Source organism: Trachymyrmex cornetzi, unplaced genomic scaffold (genome assembly GCF_001594075.2).
Source record: "Trachymyrmex cornetzi isolate Tcor2-1 unplaced genomic scaffold, Tcor1.1 scaffold482, whole genome shotgun sequence".
In the NCBI taxonomy this organism is placed as follows: Eukaryota; Metazoa; Arthropoda; class Insecta; order Hymenoptera; family Formicidae; genus Trachymyrmex; species Trachymyrmex cornetzi.
In genome coordinates, this window is record NW_017299641.1 from 916,620 (window position 1) to 927,583 (window position 10,964).

Sequence of the window (10,964 nt, forward strand, 5' to 3'; positions counted from 1 at the left end):
TTCGATTTCTCGCATGTTATATTTCGAGAACCGTGTTCAATCTAGGTCAATCAAAATTTAAATCGACTTGGAGATTTGAAACTTACTTCCGAATCGGCACTGTCAGCACTACTATATATTGCTATTCGCGGTCAACTTTTAGGGTCATGTTATCGTCGTTAAAATCAAAACATTCGGAGACAAGATAACAAGTAATATTTTTATCATTATATACTAATATATTACAGATTTGAACAGCGCCTGATAAAACGAATAGTTAATTTTCCCGGGATACAGTCGATATATCAAACTTGTATCGCCAACTAGGATGTATAAATTGATAGTAGTTAGCCGCGACTGAAGTATTGCGTATTGTTGCGTGGGTACCACAACCTAATATCGTACAACATTTCGATGAAAAACTCCATCGTTATTTGAGAGAGAGAGAGAGAGAGATAAATTTGTCGAATCTCTCTCGTCTCTGAAACGAATCCGTTTCTTTCCCTTTTTTGTCATCACGATCGCGAGGAGTAACGCTTATTTTGATAAACTAAAATCAGAATGTGGAGCACCGGACGACCGAAGGTTGTGCCTCATCGTACTATTATACTATATATACATATACAACACTGCCGTGTGCAATTGCTGTATTATAACGTCGCACGGCTGGCGTATGCAACGCGCATTATATGTGGCTGGCATGGCATATACGTGATATACGTGGCGATACGCAGAGTGATGCATAGCCGAAGCGATCAACGCGACGTGGATTTGTCGCATTCAATATCGTGCGACTATGCAGCGCGATAGATATGCGTTGAGTCACGATCGTCGCATTGTTTTACCTCGAGATTATGCCTTACTTGCGTTTTTAAACGTTACCAAACAAACGCACCTGCAGTTTTATTTCTCGAAACTTTTCGAAAATCACCATCGTTATATAAGTGTACAGTGAGAGCAAAAAGTATTTTTGCGTACAAGGAAATTTGTTATAAAAAAAGCCTTATTTGTAGAAAATAAACATTAATTAGCCATTTTACAATGAATACATTCTGTTCTAACATAAACAAACGAGCTTTGCACGTTGTCCTGATTTTAGAAGCTAAATATTTCGTCTGTAGGAATACTTTTCGAACATTCAAACAATACAATTTTTTATTTTCGCTTATTTTTCAGATGATATATTTTGTAAAATTAATATAAATCTTTTTGGTATATATATATATATATAATTTTCAGAAACATACAGTCTATTTTATTCTTTATGAATAAATTGTTAATTATCCAACAAGAAATGATCGTTAATTAAACTCGTCGAATCGACGTCAAATTGATGTTGAAATTATCGTATTTATATTGATTCGATGACATTAATTCGATGACTCATTTCTCGATGGATAATATTTACGTTTTAAAAATGAAGTATTTAAAAAAAATATTTTCTTTGTACGCGAATACTTTTTGCACTCACTGCATATACGTAGCTTCATTCTAATATTACAATATTTTATCAATATAAACGATGCGGTAAACGGTTTTACGAAAATCTCATTAAACGATTATCTCATATAAGTAAATATGCGTTTATTGAAAACGTCATGCGTTCGTCGAGATTATTAAATTTCCGTGATAGTGACAGAACGACATTATTTTTTTCAATGTAGATTTTATTTGGTTCCTTTTTTAGATTACAAGATTTGAAAGATTTATAGAGATCTGTTAAAATTTGTAACGATACTTGATTGCACAGAAAATAAGTCTTTAGTTATACGAGCTGCGACTAAAATTTGATTGCAGATTTAACAAGTGTTTCAACACACAAGCGGAAATTCCGAAATTCTTCCAATCATGCCGATGGAATTTTTGGAGCGGTTACCATTTCCGAATCTTCGAGTGTATGCCGCCATAAGCGTCACCATACTTTCCTTTTCTATATACTATGCCACTCAAATAATCAAGGATCCCTCTTGGAAAACGAATCATACGCATGTCGATGTCGGAGTCCATTCCGAAGGCGACATTCTCGATCCGACTGATCCGAGAAGTCTTGGCACGCACCTTAAAGAACTTTTGGAATGTATGGTGATGGAGCCTGTCTGTGTTTGGGTATGTTTATTCCAAGTAAATGAATATCAAACTGTCTAGTTGAGAGTATAATAAATCCTATAATACGGCGTATATAAATATTTACGCATATTTAAATTTCCTTTCGATGTTATCGTATCGTTGCACTTTTTAAAAACTTGTTAGTGTCAGAAACTTTGAAGAGTGGATAGCATTGTAAAGTTTTATATGGTTTTTTATATCTATTATCTTTTATAATTAATATAATTAACTATAAAGTAATTTTTCCAAGTTATTAGTTTGCATTATCTTCTTGTCTTCTATCTGTATATAATACAATAGCTATATAATGATCATCTGTCTCAAGCGAGCTAAAGCGAGAAAAAAACAATGATAAAAAAATTGACGAGATAACCGAGTTGATAAATTGGACTAACATGTGTTTTATGGATTGTTGAATAATAATTTAACGTAATAAAAGTCTAAAGCGAGAAAAAAACAATGATAAAAAAATTGACGAGATAATCGAGTTGATAAATTGGACTAACATGTGTTTTATGGATTGTTGAATAATAATTTAACGTAATAAATTTTCGATCGCGATCAAATCAAATAGATTATAAACAGTCCCATTTTTTTTATGCCACGCTTGAAGAATATACATTTTTTTTTTGAAGCAGGAAATTAACATTCGTCGTGACAGTTGGCAGCAGAACGCGCTATCTTCCTCTCTTATGACATTACATGCTTCGTTACAATTGTCGTGTACATACAATTATCAGACAAATTATGCAACTATCGCATGATTTGCTTGACGATTGTTTGTTTCGAATGAATATTCCAAATTGATTTTTGCGTTGCGTTATATTCACGCTATGACTTAACTGTATCTGCGTTGCAGTTAAATACATTAATTTGCACACATTTGTATAATATAGAAAAAAAGTTACATCTTTTTTTTTTAGATTATTATCTTTTAATTGAAATTTCTATCGTTATTTATATTTCTTATAAAATTATTTCAAGATTAGTAATTATCAACAAGCAGAAAATTGTTATGTTATGTTATGTTCTGTAAATTACTGTAAAATGTTCTTTAATATTTACCGTTTAGTTATCAAATTATCTTTACGAGGCAATAAAGATATTCAAGATAGGTGACGTTACACATGCACCACACACATATTATCATTTCTTACTATTGCAATTAAATATTTTGTAGATTTAAGAAATTATTTCGTCTTATCAATAAAATGAAATTATTGAAGATTAAAATTTTTTTCTATTTTGTATACATAAATGTGCGCGCGCGTATGTGTGTATGTATGTGTATATGACATAGCGATAAGGAAAAAAAACTTCCATTTCGTATCGATGTGTATATCAAAGTTTTCTGACGATTTGCACCTCGAATAACTGCGGTGTATTTCAAAATTTTGTTGGCGAAACATTGAAACGGAGAAAAGTTTGAGCCTAAAATTAGATGGCCTTTCTATCATTTGGCAACACTTGTTTAAACTATCTGTCGCCTGTTTAGAGTGCGCGTGTTGGAAAACATCTATTCATATTATTTTTGATACAAGATATAAAAAATAAACAAATTGAACAATAAAAAATGTATAATTTATTTTTTTAATATAAAAATTTAGTTTGATTATCAGTACTAAAAAAGGAACATTGAATCAGATTTATAATTTATATTTTAGTTAATACAATTTTATTTCCCCTAAAATTAATTTTTCTCTCTTAAAAAATTTCAACTATATACATATCTAAAATTATTTTACATTTTTCACTTAATAATATAGATATGTTACTTTATCATTATACGTCCCTTACAATTTCTTTTTTTATAATTTACAGACTTTAGTCAACATGGCTAACTGCATGTTGATTCTTCTTGGCAAAACCATCCAAAAGCTTGTATTTGGCGAACTACGTGCCTCAGAAAACCATCATTTGAAAGACAAGTTCTGGAATTTCCTTTTTTACAAGTTTATCTTCGTTTTTGGAGTTTTGAATGTACAATACATGGACGAAATTGTACTCTGGTGTGTGTGGTTTTTGGCGCTTGGCTTCCTGAGTCTTCTTAGCCAACTTTGCAAAGATCGATTTGAATATGTGAGTATAACGAAGAGCAAAAATACAAGACATGCCAAAAGAAGGCAATTAACCTTGAAAATGTAATATCTTTCATATAACTTTGCGCGCTGTATAGATTTATATTAATTTAAAATAAAAGCACATTTGATTCTGGAATGTTTTCTTGTCATATTTAACAATCAATGATTTTGATCAAGTATCTTTATACTATGTCTCAAGAAGTGTATACATTATAGTATATAATTTTTATATTTTAGCTGTCCTTTTCACCCACTACGCCAGGATGGAGTCACGCGCGACTTCTCGTATTGTTGGCGGCAATTCTTGTGCTATCTTCCTTCATGCTTTTATTCTGCATCGCTGCAGCTTTCTTTTTCATATCTTTTAATACTTTTGCTTTTATGGCAGCTGAGGTAAGCAATGTAACAATTAATTATTTATCGACATCAATTTTATGGTCATTATTTACAAACTATTCAATTTCGAGTATCTCACACACGCACACACACACGCGCGCGCGCGCGCGCGCACAATATGTCCAAAAAGTTCTTAGACAAGACTTCTACATAGTTCCCTTTCTTTTGATACATTCAATAGAACGGTAGTACAATGATTGGAAGCTATTATAATACGACTCTTTCGGAATCGTCTTTTCTGGAAGAAAAATATTATGATAGTTCCAATCACTGTAAAGAGGAGGGGACTATGTAGAAACTGATATTTGATTTTATTAGAATTTTTGTCTGAGAATTTTTCAGACATATCGCGCGCGCGCGCGTGTGTGTGTGTTACGTGAATTGTTCAAATTCTTTGTTAGTTTAAGTAGTTGTTATTTCACTTTTGAATGAATATTAGGAAAATATCAAATCTGTCATACACGCTGTCTAAAATATAATAATTTTATCTTATAATAATTATGCATTTTGTAATAATTATTTGTTCTCTGTAGTGTATTCTACTTGGAGTCCGTACGATTCACGTGATGTTACGCTATTTGATTCATCTGTATGATACTCGTGGTGCCGGCACTTCGGCGCAACGATCTTGGGATAAACGTGGTCCATTGACTTACTACACGGATTTGATTTCGGAATTAATTGTGCTGGCAGTCGACTTTTTTCATCATGTTCACATGCTTTTGTGGAGTAACATCCTTTTGAGCATGGCATCGCTAGTAATATGTATGCAATTGAGATATCTGTTCTACGAGATACAACGGAGAATTACAAAACATAGAAACTATTTGGCTGTACTAAATCATATGGAGCAGAAGTACGTAACGTGCATTTATGCTATACATAATGAGGTTTAATTGTTTTATTATTTTGATTTTATTGTAACCTTCTTACGATATCTTACGTATTGTTTTAGATTTTATTTATAAAACACCAAGTATTTTATAGCGTATTGAAAGTCTATAGACAGAATGTCATATATTTGCATCTTATTTATTCCGGGAATTTTTCTTACATACACGCGCGCGCGTGCACACACACAAATTCTGAATATCATCGGAAATTCGAATATTAATTATAATTTCTCTTAAACTCTATTTTTGATGGAAATAATAAATCGTAATAATCATAGGCATATAACATTTTATATTATTGCAAGTTCGCATTTTATTCTATTTTTTTAAGTATGTAAGAGTCTATAAATTCCTTTGTAATCGCGCCAAATTACAAATAATCAATAATTTTTTTTAGATAAATAACTGTTTCAATTTTTTTAGTTATCCAATGGCTTCACAAGATGAGTTGGCCGAGAACTCTGATAACTGCGCCATATGTTGGGAGAAGATGGAAAGCGCTCGTAAATTACCCTGTACGCACTTATTTCACAACTCATGCTTACAATCTTGGTTAGAACAGGACACATCATGTCCCACATGTCGATTGGGTTTGAGTATGCAAGCGAATCATAGAGAAAACACTCTAGAGATACCTCCTGATCCACAAACCCCTACGAGAAGAAATAGTAACCATTTTTTTCTCTTTCTCGATGCATCGAGATATGTATCTTGGTTGCCTAGTTTTTCCGTCGAGGTCTCGCACAACAGATTACGTGGTAACATATCTACATTTGCACATACTAATTCCCAGATGGACGCAATGGCGAGACAGGTAATATGTACATATGTGTGCATGTCGGTTGACCTTATTACATATATGTATAAAGAATGTAAACCAATTTTAAATTTCTTATAGATCTTGCAAAAGAAACAATTTATCCTAACAAATATATTTATTAGGTACAACTACTTTTTCCTCATTATCCTCGCAATATAATCCTAGAAGATCTTAGAATGACTCGATCGGTTGAATGGACAATTGAGAATATACTTGATGGGATATTAACTATACCACACCATTTAATCGAAGAACCGCAAGAAGAATCCGTCCCACAAATGCAAACGATCGTGACAAATATTACGCCCAGCTCTTCGATCCAAAATTCATCGGATCCTAGATTCGATATTCCTTTTGCCGATAGGTAAGAAAGATTTGAAATATTAAAAATATAAATATATTAAGCTATAGCCTTAATATTATCTGTATCTGTTACTGTACGTTAAGAAATATACGATAACCGATCTATTAAAAATCTGAAATCATAAATCGAGATGAACATGTTTTGTCATATTGCTCATAATCTAGATATTATAGGATATTTTATTTTTCATGGAATAATCTATATGTAAATATATTATTTTTATAGTGGAGAAGAACCTTCGAGTCTTGGTGGTCGTTTTTCGAAATCATCTGCTGAGAGAGAACTTATACTTCAACGACGAAAAGAACATATGCGATTAACAGCACGGAGAAGGTATTTGGAAAAACATCGGAAATCCGAGATTGATTCGACAAATTCGCAGATAACGAATACTGAAAATATTGAAAATACTATATCCTAGGTATAAGCAGAAATAAGATTGATTAATACGATTTTGAATTCAAATTACTCAGAGCTTCGTAGTTGATATGAAATTGACAGATGTACATTTTTTATTTTATTTTTTTTTCCAAATACGAGACAAGATTGTGGAATATACAACGCGGTGCATACTTTTTGTTTGCTGATGACTAATTATTAAATAGAGCAAGAGCTATCGAAAAATCTCTTTGTGTATTTAATAGTTAGTGCTCTTTAATCTTTTGAAAACAACAAATTAAAGTCGCAGTCAAGAGATTAGATATGACATTTAGAATATTGAGAGGTTGTGAACGATATACTCATGAACGATTAGTATTGAACCAATTACTCAATGCCATCAAGTTATGATGAAAGCTACAATGAGACGACTAAATTATAATAGAAGATGTTAAGATTTTTACGTAATTTAAATCATAATAAATACCTACAGTGACATGTAATACACATGCGTTTTGAAAGAAAAATTGTTAGAGAGAGAGAAAGAATAACTTTATTGGGTTTTGTAAAGATCTTAAGCTGCATTGTCGTCCACTTTCTAACGAATTAAAATTTTTGTTTTAAGGCTTTCTACTTTTCTTTTATATTTTGCATAATTTGTAAAATAATCTTTATAAACTTATAGATTGAAGAGGGAGAGAGAGAGAGAGAGAGAGGGGGGGGATATTCAATTATAAATAGGTACATTAAATGTTAATATAATGAATGTATTTAGTGCCATAAATAAATTGAAGTGACACGTGCCAATTCAATGAGCATGGATTCAGTTATGCTCATTAAAGCTTTATTAGTTGTTTCTAAAAAAGAAAAAGGCATGGGAAATTTAATTAATCTTTATCCTACAAGTATGGGTCACTAGTGACCGAGCGATTCCTGTTCGTGCAAGTTTCTTTGAGTCTTTTGGTAATTATAAAAAAAATTATACTACATTTTATTATTTTCCAAAATGAAGTTCCAATATTTATTCTAGAAAGTTGAAAATATGTTGGTGAATTTTTAGAGATTTTTTTAATCATTCAGAGGCGTATTAAGATTCCCACCTGAGTTCTCCTCGGGTGTCATGTCATCCTTGTTTAACGTTCGAACAACAAGGACGACATCCGGGGAGCACCCAGGTGGGGGAATCCGAACTTGCCTCTGAATAGGTGAAAAAAACGGACGAATCTAGTGACCTCCGTTTGTATGGATGAGGCACCAAATTTCTTGTATGGTAAGGATTTATTTGAGCATTATGCCCGAATAATCGAATTTCCCATGGTATATAATATATACAGGATGTCGTATAAAGTGGCCACTCCTTTTTGTTTCGTAAATTAACAGAGATAGATCTAATAAATATAACATCAAATTAAACGATTCTAACTAAACTACGATATAATAAAAGTTGTCACGCTCGTCCTAATGAGTACAACGCGCGCGCGATGTATGATATAACAAAATTATTTTACAAATTATACGAGTTATTTCGGTTTAATGTTTTGCGAGCAACTAATACCTTTTCAATTTAAGCTCTGCGGTGTATCAAACTTCCGATTCTCGTATTGATCCAAATGACAACATGTTAACATGTTAATTGTCAATACGAGAGTCGAAAGTTAGCCATATTGCAGGGCTGAAATTGAAAAGGTATTAGTTGTCCGTAAAATTTTTAATCGAAATAACTTAGATAATTTGTAAAATAATTTTGTTATATCGTACATACATCGTTATGCTCGTTAGAATAAACGCTACAACTTTATTATATCGTATTATTTACTTTACATGTAAAAATGATGTATATCCCTCCGGTCTCTAAGGTGGATAATTTTTCCGAATGATTACTATGCTTGCAATGGAGTTTAGATAGAATCGTTTAATTTGATATTATATTTATTAGCTCTTATCTCTATTAATTTACAAGATAAAAAGGGGTGGTTACTTATACAAGGACACTCTTTATTAGAGACATGTTTTCATAAAAAAATAACGTTATCATTTGCATAAAAAATTTATTTAATGATTAGTAACATGCACGCAATGATCGGTGATTAATCCAGAAAAAAGAATATAAAATGTAAAATTTTTGATTCGAAGATACAATCAGTCATGCTATGTTTGTGTCTGTAAACAAGTTGAGGTATGTGCTTTTCATCATTATCTACTAAAAATTTATTTAAAAAAAAGAAACTTTTTAATTTGTCAAATATTTCAAGCAACACAGATTTTTTACATGACGTCAAGGAGACGTTTGTTCTGTTTTATAATTTATATTAGTTGTTACATTTGACTTGATAATTATAATTTGCACAAAGACGAAAATTAGAATAACCAGTTGTAAATCTTGTATATAACTTAATTTCGTATGTAGTGAGCAAGGGTTCGGAAGTTTACAAGTTTTGATGGAAAATTGTTTCTTAGTGTATTTGATTTAGATGACAAATAACTATTGACCTTTTCAATCTGGTGTTACCGTTATCGCCGTAAAAAATTCGCAACGTTATTACTAAATCGTTATTATAATAAAGTAACGATAAAAAGTAACGGTGTTACACGTATATCCCTGAAAACAATATATAATTACATATATAAAAGCTTAAACATGAATAAAATCTATTGTCGTAGACTTTGTGCTTGCATCGTAATGAGGGGCAGTTTATTGTAAGACTTTATAAACTTCCGAGCCTTTAATGATAAGTAAATTTTAATATTTTATTCTATATAATTGAATATATACTATATATATATTCCTGATAATAATAGATATTTCTTCTAGTTTAATGAAAGATTTTTATATTTTATGATTCACTATTTATTTTCATAACAATGCAATCTGCATATTTAACTTGTATAAATTTAATAATAAGATTCGCAGTTTTTCAGTTTTTTCCTGGTTTGATGATTGTGTGATGAAATTTGATGAAATATATTCACCTATATTCACACATAAATAACATACATTAGAAAAAACATATGTATCCGTATACATATATTAGTAATATATAAAATATACCCAGGATGTGCCACAACTCGTAACTGTAAATATAATAACAGATTCTTTGATTGAATTTCGAATCGAATTTTTTTTCCTTTAATTTTTTAATTTGTATATCTCTCTTTGTAATATATACGAAATTTTAAATTGAAATTCTATCAGAATCTATTCGGAAATTAATTGGAGAACATAATTGTGTATTTATTTGTCCTGCAAAGTAAATCGTAGTTCATAAAACATTTCTTCATCATGATTCGTAATTCGGATATTTAGAGAGATATATCTCGATGTTATCGCTGAAGAAAAAATTCATTTCAAATTTATCAGAAAATACTAACAAATATATACAAGATATAAATATATACATATATATCTGTTATTAGAACTTATGTTAGTCATAGGACAGCCTGTATTATGATAATTATTTATTAAGAGATATATATAGATTTGTGGAAATGTGTCTGCATCCAAGAGAAGAGAAAAACTTATTTTATGAATGATGCATTGTTGTATTAAAAACTTTGTAAGTAGCTTTATTTACATCGAACCATTTATATATATTTTATGGATCTCTAAGTTGCATATAAATAGATAATAAGTAATGAAACATAAGGCAATTTATATTTAAGTCAACTTTCTGTATATGGCATATACAAAATTCACTGTTTCCATTGTAGCTATCATTAATAATAGTGTTAGTAATAGTTTTATTTTCAAAACATTTAAATTATTACGTTTCATAGGCAGATAATCTGCATTAAATTTCTCAAGGAATTAAAAACTTTATTATTCTTGTTAATTGTCTCTATGTGTAAATAAAATATATGTATGAAAATATATCAATATTTTCATATAAATAAAAGAGCTTTATTAAATTATATTGTTTTGAGAAATATATAATAACTGGCTAGAGTTT

The 10,964-nt window shown here is 30.7% G+C and overlaps 2 protein-coding genes across 5 annotated transcripts in view; one reads left to right on the forward strand and one right to left on the reverse strand.

The window, feature by feature from the left end:
• The window catches only part of LOC108765283 (E3 ubiquitin-protein ligase AMFR), a 10,092-nt gene extending 2,423 nt beyond the window's left edge, over positions 1-7,669 (forward strand). For 3 of the 4 annotated variants that reach the window (XM_018513914.1, XM_018513915.1, XM_018513916.1), the window contains exons 2-8: positions 1,777-2,085; positions 3,907-4,164; positions 4,404-4,559; positions 5,096-5,418; positions 5,879-6,269; positions 6,398-6,639; positions 6,865-7,060. In XM_018513914.1, coding sequence (XP_018369416.1) covers positions 1,828-2,085; positions 3,907-4,164; positions 4,404-4,559; positions 5,096-5,418; positions 5,879-6,269; positions 6,398-6,639; positions 6,865-7,060 — 1,824 coding nt within the window. In that variant the 5' untranslated portion in view covers positions 1,777-1,827. Of the gene's footprint in view, positions 1-1,776; positions 2,086-3,906; positions 4,165-4,403; positions 4,560-5,095; positions 5,419-5,878; positions 6,270-6,397; positions 6,640-6,864 lie in introns of all 4 variants that reach the window. The other variant, XM_018513913.1, reaches the window with a different exon arrangement.
• The window catches only part of Taf12 (TATA-box binding protein associated factor 12), a 14,242-nt gene extending 3,998 nt beyond the window's left edge, over positions 1-10,244 (reverse strand). The window contains exon 1 of the mRNA XM_018513918.1: positions 10,238-10,244. The gene's annotated coding sequence lies outside the window, so the exon portion shown is untranslated. The remainder of the gene's footprint in view (positions 1-10,237) is intronic.
• Positions 10,245-10,964: the final 720 nt, after the last annotated feature.